The sequence below is a fragment of the Alosa alosa genome, chromosome 12 (genome assembly GCF_017589495.1).
Source record: "Alosa alosa isolate M-15738 ecotype Scorff River chromosome 12, AALO_Geno_1.1, whole genome shotgun sequence".
NCBI lineage: Eukaryota > Metazoa > Chordata > Actinopteri > Clupeiformes > Clupeidae > Alosa > Alosa alosa.
The window spans coordinates 32794818-32809826 of NC_063200.1; the positions used below are offsets into that span (position 1 = coordinate 32794818).

General features: G+C 40.0%; 1 protein-coding gene across 1 annotated transcript in view; it reads right to left on the minus strand.

Moving 5' to 3' along the window:
• znf462 (zinc finger protein 462) overlaps nucleotides 1-15009 on the minus strand; it is a 40308-nt gene that overhangs the window by 15360 nt on the left and 9939 nt on the right. Inside the window, 4 exon segments of the mRNA XM_048258387.1 lie at nucleotides 318-455; nucleotides 817-4635; nucleotides 4637-6213; nucleotides 6459-6688. Coding sequence (XP_048114344.1) covers nucleotides 318-455; nucleotides 817-4635; nucleotides 4637-6213; nucleotides 6459-6666 — 5742 coding nt within the window. The 5' untranslated portion in view covers nucleotides 6667-6688.

A 15009-nucleotide genomic window follows, 5' to 3' on the forward strand; every position in this document is an offset into this window, starting at 1 on the left:
TTGGCTTCCTGGTGCTACACACAGTGAGAAGGGTTTAGGATAGATACTGTACATATCCATATACATGTAGATTCTAAACATATCTATTGGGGAATAGCAGAAAGAAACTTGTAGCTGTAAATTGATCATTCAATTCATGCAGACAAATTATATCAGACAATTGTGTGATACTGATGATTGTTACAATAATATAGGTTAACTAAAGCAGAAATTCCTGAAATGAAAATATAAATGCAATATGTAACAAACATATTTTAAGCTTTTGTTGTTAAACTCAGTTATGGTGTAGGGAAGAGACAATAGTGAAGTTGTGTCACCTTCAGCTGGCCTTCTTTAGCCTCACCATACTGCACATGTTTTCGCAGGTGGTTGCAGATGGCTCTGAGGGTGGGATGGACCTCCACACAGAAATTACACCGATAGCCTATTGGGGTTTTATCAGCAGTGGCATCCAACTAAATGGTAGGAAAACAATGACTAGAATTGGTTGACATTCAGAAGAAATTATGTCATAGTAACTAACTATAACATAATTATGGTATAGTAACTCTTGGGTCACTCTCTTAAAATGCATATGTTATACATTGAAGTAAATGTATAACATATATGCATTATGTTTTGTCCAAAGGGTTAACTTACAAAACACTACATCAAGGTATGGTGCCAAAGCCAAGTTCACTGAATTAAAATGCTTTTGAACTTAAGCATAGACACATTCTTTACCCAGAATTCCAGCAGTGAATAACAGGAGATAATACCAAAAATATCAGAATACTGGGGTGTTCATAAAGAATAAAAGCAATAACTTTACAGTACCTTCTCTTGCTTGGTTTCTATTTGCTCATTGACCTTCTGTTTGTTCTGGAGTTGCTTCCTTCTTTCTTGTCTCATTGCTCGCTTCTGAGTTTCCTCATTGTGATCCATCAGATGGTTTGTGAGGTCAGTAAGGGCCAAGAACTTGAGCTCACAGTGGGCACACTGATAGAATTCGGAGTTCCCATGCTCAGGGTTTGCAACTGTGATGAAATCACGCCTGAGGTCCCTGCTGTGGTAGTCATTGTAGTGCATGCAAAGCAGATCGGCTGAGCTGAAGCATATCTTGTGGCATTTTAAACATTTGAAAGGCAACCACTCAAGGTCCCTTTCCTGCTCTGCTTCTGGTTTGACCTCAACAGACTCATTCTCCTCCACAGCAGAGGATTTGTCCATTTCTTTAGGGTAGATAATGGTGAAATATCGTCCCAGTTTGCTTGAGTGTTGTCTCTTGGGGAAGACACCTGGGTGGCGCTTGATGTAGTGTGAGACAATACTTTTCCTACTGAATGCCTGAAATGAACAAAGGGAACACTTTCTTCGCTCCACAGCAAGTTTCAGTTCTTCACTCATTCCGGCCCCATCAGCTTCAGAAGTCAAGGGTACCATCACCTTATTGGGCTTCTCAGTCAAGGCCTTGGAGGCTGCCAGACAGTGTGTGTAATATGCATCGATATCATGACGTTTCTGATAATGGGCTGCTAAACCTTTGCGGATGGGATTGGTGTATGAGCAGAGGGCACACTTGAAAACATTGTTCTTTCCTTCAGGCTGGGCCCTGACATTGTTGTGCTTTATACGGTAGTGACGAGCTATCCCCTTTCTAGTAGAGCAGAAGTATTTACAAAGCTGACACCTGAAAACAGCATGCTTCTCTCCCTTTTCAAATTGAGAGAGGCTCAGATCAAAGTCACATACATCTTGGGCATCTGTGACATTTGTAGCACTGCATTCTGCTACTTGTTCTTCTCTGTTGGTAGAAAACTGAGTCACAGCAGGGTTGAACATGTCTGAGGCCGGTTGGTTGTGATACTTTTCATAGTGTATTTTCAGTTTCTCTAGCGTGCCATGGGTATAAGGACACATTTTGCACCTGTAGGCACCATAACCTTGCCTCTGCGTTTTGCACTTTTCATCACCTTCGATTCCCAAATCCTTTACTTGCTCTATGTCATCAGCAAAATCTTCTGCAGTGACCTTAACCAGAGGATGTCTCTTCTGGTAATGGGTGAGAACACCATGGATTCGAGAGTTTACATACGGACAGTGTCTGCACTTATACACTGAGCTGGGATTGATGTCAGATTCATGAGCAAAGTCAGCAGCTTTCACTTTCATACCTGGGTGTTTCTTGCCATAGTGTGTCAAAAGTCCATGAAGACTGTTGTATTCAGACAGACATACAGTGCATTGATACGGGTTGTTTGAAATGGATGTAGTTGTGAAAGACAGGTGGGACTGTCTCTCTTGAGATGGTCTGGACACATCCATTGTGCCTTCTTCATGATCTGCTTGGTAACAATCAAATGGATTTGACATGCCAGGATTGTGTCCTTTTGACTGAGTTGAGTGCATCTTTTCTTGTGTTTGATTACCTTTGATTATGTCCAGCAGCACAGACTCATCTACTTTGATTGCCCAGGGATGCACAGTTTGGTAATGGTTGGTTATGTCCCAGATAGAACTTGCCTCATAGGCACAATCCCTGCACTGATAGTGCTTTGTGTCTGAGTTTCCCCCTTGTTGGGAGGCACAAGCATCAGGACCAGCCCAAAGTTTGCTAGCCATATAGGTATAGTCCACATTATGCTCAGGGTGTCGTCTTTGGTAATGCATAAGCAGCCCACTTGGTTCAACATGGGAATAGATGCACCATTCACAGTGATATCCAGCCTCAAGGACACCATCCTGATAACCCCAATTGAGGATGGTAATGGCTGTTGCTTTGACAGTAGGATGATCTTTTTTTAAATGTTTCCGTAGAGCATACACATATGGAGATGTATAAGAACAATGCCTACACTTCAATGATCTCAACTTTTGTGATGTGTCCTTGTCAGATGTAGAGACTGTGGTAGCTCCTGCTGGAGCAGCAGTTTGGTTCAGCTGGGCGCGCTCCCTCTGGCTGCGTACCACAGCTGTGTGCCTGCGCACCAAGTCTGCATTAGCTTTCACATCTTTGTGCTTCTTTTGGTAGTGAATAAGCACCCCTTTGACTGTACGATTCCCATAGTCGCAGTGTTGGCAAAAAAACAACATCTCTGCTTCGCCTTTTTCATTGCTTCCTTTGGTTGATGAAGCATCTGTCCCATTGTTGCTAGATGGTTTGAAGAACTGCTTTGGGGGAGCAATCTGTAACTCATCCATGAGCTTCATGAGACCAGGAGTTGGAGGTGCATGTTTAATGTATTTTGCTGTTACTTTTATTTCTGGATGCCTCTTCTGATAATGGACAAGTACACCAACCACAGAACGGTTGCTATATACACAGTGTTTGCAATAATAAACTTCATCATCTAAGCCTAATGGCATCATGTTTGCTGATTTTGGAGTGTTGGGAAGGTTGTAAGAGTTAGTAGGTGCCTGATTTCTATCAACTGAGATCACCCTCATGGTTTTCTGAATACGGAAATAGGAGGCCTTTTGTTCTGGATGCTTCTTCTGGTAGTGCACCAGGACTGAGTGCATGTTGGGACTGGCAAAGGAACACATATCACAATCATAGACAACAACATTTCCTCCTATGGTCTCTTTGAGGGTCTCAGTATCTGATGTAGACTCTGATACTTTAGAGATGGTTTTGAGGGAAGGGCTCGATGAGGACCGTGACACTGGTGTTGAGGATGTGAAGCTCTTGGGTCCTGAATTTAAGATCTCCCTTAGTGTTTGAGACTCAGCACTTTTCTGAGGCTGATCAACCATGTAACTGGAGAAAATCATGGCATTGTTAATTTTCACCGTGGGATGCATTCTTTGGTAGTGGGGCATTAAGCTACGCACATTAGGACTGGTGTAAGAACAAAAGCGACACATATAGATGAGATTGGGTTGGTTTAAGTTCAGAACATTACTGGCCCCTGGATGATGTTCCATATAGTGCTGGTTCAGATCATTAAAGTTGGTGTATTCAATGTAACACTCCAGGCAACGGAAGACAGCACTCTGATCCTCTGGGTCAAGGATGTACCTAAAACTAAATTTAATGTAGGGATGCATTCTCTGGTAGTGTGTACTGACACTACGCGCAGACTTGTTTTGGTAATCACAGTGTTTACAATAGAAAAGGTTCCCAGGTTCTTCTGTGTACTCAACAGTCTCTTGGAAAGTATTTTGACCATCTTGAGTGTTTTGAATTTGAAGATTTTTGTCAACAGAGGCACTGAAATTATTTTCATTGTCCTCATCTTCAGACACAGTTACTCGAACAGGAATGTTTCTCACAGAACCTTTTGCCTGAAGGTTTCGTTTTCTTTTCCCTGATCTGCGCTCTTCTTTCACCTCTCCTGATTCTCTCCCTGATCTGCACTCTTCTTTCACCTCTTTTGATTCAATCTGATACAAATTGTTTGTATTATACAAGTAGCTGTGATTATGAACATCTTTCTCCTTATCCATGTGAAAATCACTTTGTTTCTCCTCATCTTCATCATCACCAAGTTCCTCTAAATTGATAACCATATCCTCCTGCTGTTGGGTCTGACTAATCTTGCTTTGGAGATTGTTGGCAATTTCATCAATTCTTGTACGTTTCTTAACAGGGGACAGGTCCAAAGGTTGGTCATTAATAGACTTCCTTGCAGTTTTGCCAACAAGGTGTTTTTTTTGAGGCGTTTCCCCAGATTGATGTTTGAGTTTTTTGTACAAAATTTGCTGAGCTATTTGTTTCGGAGTCTGTGTCTTGCTGCTCATTCATTGAACCCTCGGTGCTATCTGCTATATTGTCACAGTAAGAATGCTTATGTTGCTGATGCACTCTCAGCCCTTTCAGTGTCATGGTAGAGAAGTTGCAGAGAGTACAGTGATGAAGATTTTGCTCATTTACCTCATTTCCAGGACTTGATTGCTTGCCATTGATCTTTGAGCCTGCACTTTCCCCATTCAAGGGATCTATTGACTCATTTTCATCGTCTGGGCTTTCACATGTTAAGTCCATAGTGTCCCAGTCTGAAGATGAACCAATATGATTTTGCTTGTGACTTTCCAACTTGAGTGGACTGGTGCATATGAACGCACAGTCATCACATTTGTACACTGTTGCTTTGCCAGACAAGTGTATGTTCTCTATATGACGAGAAATACTCCGTCGATGCATTGTGAGAAAGGAACAGAAAGGACACTGAAACCTGTTCAAGTGCCGTCTGAATGGGATCCCTTTTGTTTCAAGCATTTTATTATCCTCCTCTGACAGAAGCAGCTTAGTGGAATCCTCAGCTGACAAGGGGTCTCTGTAATTGGGATCATCCATGTCACCGAGTTCATCTTCTGAGCTGCTTCTGGAATCGTTGAGCAGACTGGTATCTAAGTCTATGGCAGAATTTGACATATCAGACATGACGAAGGTTGACCTTTCTGATAAAATGGAAGAGCCTGTACTGTTGGGAACTTTTGCTGAAATCTGTGAATACTGAAAAGGTGATATCCCTGGTGGGGCTTTCACAACTGCATTTCCAGAGGCTTTCTTTAATGCTGAATCTTTATTGCCATTTAAATTATTTGCCATCAGCTTAGATGTTGGAGTATGTCTTGGGGATGAAGATCCTGATTTGGAAGATCCACTATCCTCCTGAAGTGATGACATAATCTTTAGCATATTACAATGTTTTTTTGCCATGTGATCATACCACAGTTCTTGCCTATGGGTCTGATAATCACACCACTCACATGTTAAGTTTCCACTGGACTTAGAGATACATTTATACATTAAGTCTAAGATTCTGCGCATTTCATCATCCTGTGGTGCTTCCTCATCAAAGTCCTCAGATTCTGATTCCATTGTAACAGCTTCAGTGTCAGCTTCCTCTTCAGTAGGGGACCCTGGAGAATCCAACAAAACATCTTCATGATACTTCTTTTGATGTTTATTCAGTCTGGCCCTACTAGTAAACTTGAATGTACAATACTGGCAAGAAAAGATTTTCCCAAAGACTTCATGCATGTGTACATTGTAGTTTGTCTGCTTGACTGTCTGTGAGTTTCCTGTGGTCTCTGAGGCCGCTCCAACCGTTCCATGAATTTTTCTGGTGTGTTCAATTAGGAGGGATTCAGATCTGAAGTAGCGGACACAAAACTTGCACTGGAAAAAGGGGCTGGACGATTTACTTGGGGGATTTGCTGGCTGACTGCATAGCTTTGATTTGGAATTGGAACACTGGTCCACGTCTTTGTCCATGGAGTGGAGGCCTTGAACAGAAATCACAAATATTCCTCAATTAAATATTATCTATTACATTTTATTGTTACGGGTTATTTAACAAAGAAACTGTATTTTTGGTTTTACTCTATAACATCTACAGATGTTTACAGATGTCTTTGGTTTTACTCTATAACAACACAGATAAACTGTTAAATGTATGCTCATAACCATTAAATATGTGAACATTTCATCAAACTTTGGGGGATGCAACATATCAGGGGAGGTTTCCAACCTGCATCATCAGTCTCAGTAGAGAAGTCCTCTTCCTCATCCTCTGCATGACTGAGGGAGTTCAGAGATGCAGACCTTGACAGATCCTGTGTACCATCAACAACTTCAGTGGGTTTCAAGAAGGCTGTGTGGACATCCTGGATGTGTGTCTTGAGTTCATCATATGACTCAGCTCGGAAATCACAGCCATCGCACTGTAGCACCTCCATCACTGAGGGCTCCTGGGATGGACTGAACAAGAAAAAAAAAGATATGTTTGCAATGATCATCTCTAGTATATATTCTATATATTATATGTGTAGTTCCAATAATTAACATCTGTCTGTATAACACAACAAAAGTTATGTGTAGCCTATTTCTTCCTCTTCCTGCAACATCTCAGCTTCCACCAGATTTCAGAGAGAGACTTGAGCTAGACATAACTTTTTAGTGTTTTTGATTGAATCCAATATGACGGCCTAGAGACATCCCACAGTATTAGCAGACACCACTAGTATGTTTTAATTTTAAACACATCAACAGCTACAGGCCAAAATGCGGTTTTACTAATTGCAGCACCCCCTAGGGGTCAAAGGTCACCACATTTTTTTTAAGAATCCTCCTGATGGGGTCATGATTCTATGTACTACGTTTGGTTATGATACATGAAAGGGTTGCTGAGATATGAGCTCACTTCCAATTTCGATTGCCTGTCACAGGTGAGCGCTTTTGAAAATGGCTCCAGAAAGTAATGCATATGTAAGGCATGGTCTGCAGATAATGTGTGTCAAGATTTGTGACCTGTGAAAATTTAGTTTCACTTTTGATAAAACTTGTTGAACTCTGCTTGGTCCAAGGATTCCAACGAAACCTCATTTTTCGACAATTGGGATAACGGGTCAAAGGTTAATCAGTGTGCCAAATTTCAGAACTTTTTACCAGATGGCTGCCATACACTCCCATGGCAGAAGAAAGAATAATAAGAATACATAGAAACACAATGTGGCTTGACCCCAAATAACGAAAAGATATAAAGAAAAAAGTATAATGAAGTAAACTTAATTTAGCTAACTTAGTTGTCTTCTATGCGTCCTTACCATCATTAGTTTGATAGACTATGAAATTCTTGTAAAAACTGTCCAGAACCTCAACTCTTCTTGTTCTTCACCTCATAGCAGCAGATGTGCTTCACATTGTAAATGCATCATTACTGTCTGGCACATTTCCTAAGTCCCTGAAAAAAGCTATTGTAAATCCCCTTTTCAAGAAGAATAACTTTAGATGCCACCATGCTAAACAACTACAGGCCCATATCCAATCTACCTTCTATTGGCAAAATTACTGAAAAAAAAGTCTCTAATCAAGTAACCACCTTCCTAACATGAAATGGGTATTTTGATGACTTTCAGTCAGGCTTTCGGGCAAATCACAGCACTGAAACAGCTGTTATTAAGGTTTTAAATGACATACGCCTCAATACAGATGCAGGCAAAACATCAGTCCTAGTGTTATTGGACCTTAGTGCAACCTTCGACGCTATTGATCACAACATATTACTACACAGATTAGAGCACTGGGTTGGACTTTCCGGTATAGTCATCAACTGGGTCAAATCATACCTACAAGAAAGGAGTTTGTTTGTTGCTATCAGCAACTGTACCTCTACGCCAAGGTCCTTGACCTGTGATGTCCCCCAGGGGTTGATCTTGGGGCCACTATTATTCAACCTCTATATGCTCCCACTTGGACAAACCATCACAAACAATTTGATTTCCTAGCATAGCTATGCCGATGACACCCAACTTTACTTAGCTCTTTCGCCAAATGATTATGGTCCCCTTGAATCTCTTTGTCAGTGTATTGACAAGATTAACAACTGGATGTCTCAAAATTCAGCCACATGAAAGCAATAACTAAATCAGCTTTTTACCACCTCAAAAACATTGCCAAACTTAGAGGGCTAATGTCTAAACATGATCTAGAAAAACTTTTCTAGAAAAAAAATCATGCATTCATCTCCAGGGTTGACTACTGCAATGGGCTTTTCATAGGCCTTCTTAAAAAGACTATCAAACAGCTTCAGATGATACAAAATGCAGTGGCTAGGGTTCTCACAAAAACTAAAAGAATTGACCACATTACTCCATTACTTAAGTCCCTGCATTGGCTTCCAGTAAGTCACAGAATTGACTTTAAAGCGCTTCTGCTTGTTTATCCTTCAGCAGTACACACCTTCTCCTCACAGGTCTCAGGAGAAATACTTGTTAATAAAACCTACTGTTAGAACTAAATATGGTGAAGCAGCGTTTAGTTGCTATGCAGTTCAGCTCAGAAACCAACTTTCAGATGAGATCAAAGTTGCCCCAACTGTAGCCAGTTGACTTGACTTGACTTTTGTGAATGTTTTATTTGGATTAAATGTGCATGCTGAGGGGTGTGTCCATTGAACAAGAAAGACAGCGAGAGACAGCGAGAGAGAGAGAGAGAGAGCAGGCAAGGTGCAGGTTAAGGGAAGGCCACTTCTATAGGCTACTGTTTGGTAAAGTTGCACACAACTCTACAATGAAGTCTATGAGAGCTATAAAATTATGATTTATTTTTGGACAACGTAGCAAAGTGCTAAGGGAAAAACTGGAAGGAATGTGTCGCGATTCTGCCTTCACACACCGCGGCACAGGTTTGTGAATATGAGTGTCGCGATTTTGGTTTTGATACGCATATCGTTACAGCCCTAGTCAATACTCCACCATTGTTATTATTTGTCCCTAATGAAAAAACCTAGACATCTAAGTGGAATTCTCTTTTCATTTATATGATTTACAAGCGCCATAGTTATTTCATCATGATTGAGATCTTTGAAGTGATTCTGCATGTTCCAAAACATGATGAGGAACGATAAAACTTGCTGTTTTTGATAATTTATGAATTGGTTTTAGTAGTCGAGAGGACTCCTAACTCACTAAAACTGTCTGGACACTGTTTTTGACTCACTTATTATTTCTAGGAGATACTTTTAGCCTTCAAAAATATATGAATATATAAGTAGAATAGTATATCTTAGAAAATATATCTGCCACAAGTAATAATATAATAATAATATATTATATATAATATATAAAAATAATTTCACACATTGGAAAATATTATTGCTGTATCAAACTCTGAATAAAATATAAAACCACATCAGATTTTATGTGGTCCCACAGACCCCACTGTGAATGTAAATGTTAATTATTTAGAGAAAGAGAAGAGAGAGAAAGAGAAGAGAGAGAAAGAGAAAGAGAAAGAGAAAGAGAAAGAGAAAGAGAAAGAAAGAAAGATAGAGAGAGTTTATAGCTCGCAATCTCAAGGAAAATAACACATTCTAAGACCTAACAGTGACAGATGCACAAAAGGATCTTTTTTTACTGAATGGTAGGTTCAAGAAACAATAGTTGAGGGGGATTATGTGGGTGATTTGTTCTATTTTTTATTACCTCAGGATAAGCCGCTGATGAAGAGCACCAGCGGGCTGCTGTATTTACATCAGACAATTCCGTCAGATTGCATCAAACCCTGGATGTGTAATACTCTGTACACTGAGGTTGCCATGCAAATGCAGGGGATTATGGGAACCTTGACTTTAGGATGGGGACACCATTATACCATGCCATGTGCCATCATTATGGTGACATTAAATCACATAGCCAATTTCACATGTATCAATCCCAATAAACTTCCCAGTCTCCAATAAAAATCAATTTCTTCATAATATAGACAAAAATATAATATATAAAACATCTCACATCAACATTTAATTTGCTAAAGATGTAAATTATTGTGTAATGATGGCAGAGGACAGCATTGAAAATTCCATTCATTCAAAACTCCATTAATTTTCCCATAGATTTTTTCTTACGAACCAGGAAGCGTTAAAATGCTACCGCTGAAAACTACAAGCTTCAGGGTGGCTACCACACTCTATGGCCATTGACTTCAATCGGAACATGACAACGTAAACAAGCAAGATTGGTAACTATATTGTGATCAATTTTGAACCTATAGTCACATTTAAACACTATAGGTCATATGTAAAAATATATATACATTTGATTTGAAAATGACACCTTATCTTTACAGCTCAAATGAAATGACAATAGCCTCATATTACGTAGGGCTACATACATGGGCTACAGATCATGTCCATTCACTGGGCAGATCTACAACAAGCTTGACAGAAAGACTTTACAATGGACTTTTAATCTACAACATAACAGAAAGTTTACTTTTTCTATTCCGTTTTCAATGGCAAACTCAAAACAGTGCCAAACCTACCACCAGTGGACAGAAAAAGTATTACATGTGTACTGTTAAGACTCACCATAGAGAATGAATGGGGGAAATTAAGGAGGTTATAGTTTGACAGCTACTCTAACTTTTGTATCGAGTTGTGGTAGCGCAGTAATATAGAACGAAATGCAGTATTTTTGTGCTGGATTTTACAACGGCATCCAACGCGATTCAGCCAATCATAATCCAGGACCGGAACTATCCATTTTAGAAGCTGTTATCTAATATTGGACTTGCACTGGCATAAGCGTCACCACTGTTCCTTTCAGACATCCTCGCCTCTTCTCAGTTTCAGTTATAAGGCCCATAAGGCATGATCTTTTGGCAGCTCAGATGAGCACAGAACAACCCATGAAATATCAACTTCCACACTGACAAAAATAAGATCCACAAAAGAGAAAAAACAAGGGTAATAAAACCAAAAAATTTACACTGCAAATATTTTGCTTCTTTGTCATGGCAGACTAACAAGGTGAAATGTGTGAATCTGTAAGCAATATAGATCCTGAGCATCAAGCAGAAACCTTTTAGGTGTAAGCCATGTGTGCTTAGGTGTTCATATTATGATTCCTCAGATCCACTTCACTGACTGTCCAGTCACTGGAGAACTGCTGACAGAAATCTATCCACCAGATGTACTGTGCCCAAGCCCTCTGCCTGCGTAGCTCAGCGAAATGGAGGACAGAGAAGAAAAAAAAAACGTTCACACTTGCCAGCCTGACTTAGCCCTTTCATATCTTGGAACAATATCTCTTGCATCTTGGGATTAAAAAATTATTGAGGTCTCTGGAAAGGGTCACGGTGACACTCTCCTTAAGACCAACTCGGAAAAAAGAGAACTGCCAACTAAGCTCCACAAGGAGATATAAAAATGCAAGGCATGTCTGCATTTCGTTTTTTCAGAGCTCAGAAAACATCTGCAGCCTTAGGCTGAGGAGCAAGTGAGTGGGAAAGAAGGGAGAAATGTAGGGGGCGGGGGGTATACAGCCAGTTTGACCCAACCACCTGGGAGACCTTCCTCCATGTACAGAGGACAAAGCCATCTGACTCTGCACCCCAGATTCCAAAGTCTACTGACATTTGTTAATCACCAACCGGTCTCTCTGCATCAGCAAGCTCTACCAGCAGTCACACCCTCTACTCAAACTGCCCGACAGCAGCTGCTCCTCTGAAAGAGGGCCTTTGAATAAGCCAACATTAAGCTGATTAGATGCACAGGGGTTTTGTCCTTATCCGTTGGACTACCATCTCTGGCCACAGGGAAATGTAGAGAAGGGAAATAGTGGGGGGTTGTGCACATATTACATTGTATATGTGGATTTACATTCATACATGTTCAAGAAGACAAACAATCAACCTCTGCAGATCTCTGCCCAAACAATAAAGACCATTTTCTTTGACTTTCAGTCAAAACATAAAACATTAGGATCATGCCTTTTAATAGAACCATAATATAATGTGATTTGTTTTTATGCATTTACAAGCTTTTACAAATCTTGGACACCACCCATAAAGACCTTTAATGCAACCATCTGTGGATACATTTTCAGTAATACATTTCTTATTAATTTCTGATTCTATTCTTCATTTGAATTCAGCACAGACTCCCTCTCAAACCACGCCTCAATATTGACATTTACATCACACCATAACACCACACCACATTATAGGCATTATTACTGTATATGGGTCATTCTGCATCAAATAAGACAGAATCCAGGAAAATGGTTGCTGCAGCATCTCAGATTACGGATCATTAAAAGTTTTTACTGCATTCCCATTGATTTAACATAAGGCGCTAGTGTTTTCTCTAAAAATGTTTTTTTAATAATGGAGAAATGTAATAGTAGAGAAAACGTAATACTTTTAATAGTAGAGAAAACTACATATGGTTGCATTTGGTCATTTTTGGAAATCTGCATAGGACAGGAACCTGAAAATCTATATGGGAATAGTTCAATATTTAATAATTTTGTGTATGAGTCTCAATGTTGTACCATATGTCCTTAGATAAATACACTTGGTTATTTGCATGGTACCTCTGTTACGCTCTCTGCTCAAGCTCCCAGCCGAACATACTAACAGCTAGTTCATTTAAACTAGCTGTAGCAGTGTTACCACTGCATGGTATTTCTGAATTAATACTGACAACTACTCAAAATATCTTAATTTTATCCAACCCTCTTGCCCATTATAGACCTGCTTGGCAATGGCTGTACTCGTTCATACCTCAAAAGCACATAGTCAAGCACATGCTCAAGAGAGTTAGGGCAAATTTTGCTTTAGAGCAAGGATATACAAGCTGCAAAGACTTCTATTCAGTTAACCAAACCACGTGGCTCAGCTCTGCACCCTCCCGGACTCGAACCTGCAAACAGATCAGGAGTCACGCGTGCTAGCAATCAAGCTAAAAGTCCAAACTACTAGCTCTCTCACTATCGCAACTCTTAAGGCGTTGGAAGGGAAGTTTTACCACCGAACTTACTGCACAGCTACGGACCAGTTGGCTACAGTTACATCTGCATTTTGCTGCCTGCTCGCCCATCCCCAGGTTCAATCCCACAAACTTGGAGCAGGCGTGCTAACAGGGAGGCTAAAACCCATGGGTACTATGTTGCGGGCTGTAACAGCCAGGTAAGTACTAATTGTATTGTTGTATTTTGCATGTTTTTTTAAGTTGTAGGTTTTGAAACAAAAATCCTTGCTTTAGCCTCATCCACATTATTTTGTTTTTGTTTGCAAACAGTTAAAAAATAAAATGATCCGTCATTCATTTTAGCGTATTTAGCTTTGTATGTGTCATGCGTTTGTGTTTTGCATCCACACTGCATTGTTTTCAAATATATCTTTGTCTAGAAGGAAACACAAACAAGTGAAAATGCTGTAGTACATAAGCCCGACCAGTAGATGGCAGTGTAGAGGTTTCACACAAATGCATGAAGAGCCTACAACATCCGCCGGCGCACTCGTGTCAGGCTATCATTGAAAGTACACTATGCACGATTTTCACCTTAATATAACCTTTATCACGAGAATTGTGAATTATTACTTTGTCAGTAGATAGCTCTTTGGAGATAGTTTTTGCCTGTTAATCCTTCTCCTTCACAACAAAAGCTTTTTCATTGTGTACAAGGGAAACAAACCAAGAGAAATAGGCAATATACAACGACAGAGTCAAATATAAATATATCGCGACTCTAGAGGGAGCTCTAAAATACCTGAACCTGCATATTATACCTTTAATGAAATTGAACTGTAAAATGAATAAAGTTAATTTTCAAGATCAAGGTTTGTGACTGTTATAAATGTGGAAATTATTTTATGTTTGGCATTATTTCTGGTATAGAGCAAGTTACCCTGAGGAATTACCATTAGCTTGTCATGCTAGAAGTTGGCAACCCTGGCCTTGCAGTAATGTTAACGTAACCGGTGTGCTTTTAGTTAGCTACAAAAGGCTGATGCTGCTTGCTTTTAATGTGACAAACTGACTGACAGACACTGGCTGTTTGGGATGTCCTGCCATGTAGGTAAAATGTAGGGGATCTGCTTCATCAGGACTGTGACCTCAGTGGTTTCAAAAGGTTGCCTGTCCACATGGCAATGCCAGGGCGGCATTTAAAAACATTCCCATTCTGGAACCTTTTTGTACCGTTTTCATAATTTCCATGTGGACGGGGCCTGAAACAGGGCAGGTATTGTTTGCAAACAACTCCATCTCAGGGGCTTGAAAACTCTGCCATAGTATGGACGACGACGTATGGAGAGGTGTAGGCTTACATGTAACATATAAAGCAAAACATACATATATCTAACAGATAACGCGAAAACGGAATAATGTAGACACCCTGTGGTTTTACTACTTTGATTGTAGGAACGATGCACTGGATGTCAACTTAAACCCTCCCCTGCCCTACCCCCCTGCAACTTAGTGTTTGCCCCTCTTGGACCACCTCTGGCAAAACCTCAACACCCCACACTGCCATTTCTATTGATTTATTTAGTAGACAATTTTTTCCAAAGCAATTTGTTTAACATGAAGATTAGCAAACGGTCAGGTCAATAGTACAATGCTGTTATGCCAGTTGAACCAGATAAACAAATATTCCAGCACATCAGGCCATCTTACTAATAAAAATGTCTATACATTTCTTACATTAAGCCTAGATTTCTTTTTCTCTCTATTATTGTAATAGATTTCAAAACAAGCAGTCAAAAGTCTTAATTGAACTGAATCATGAATTGAA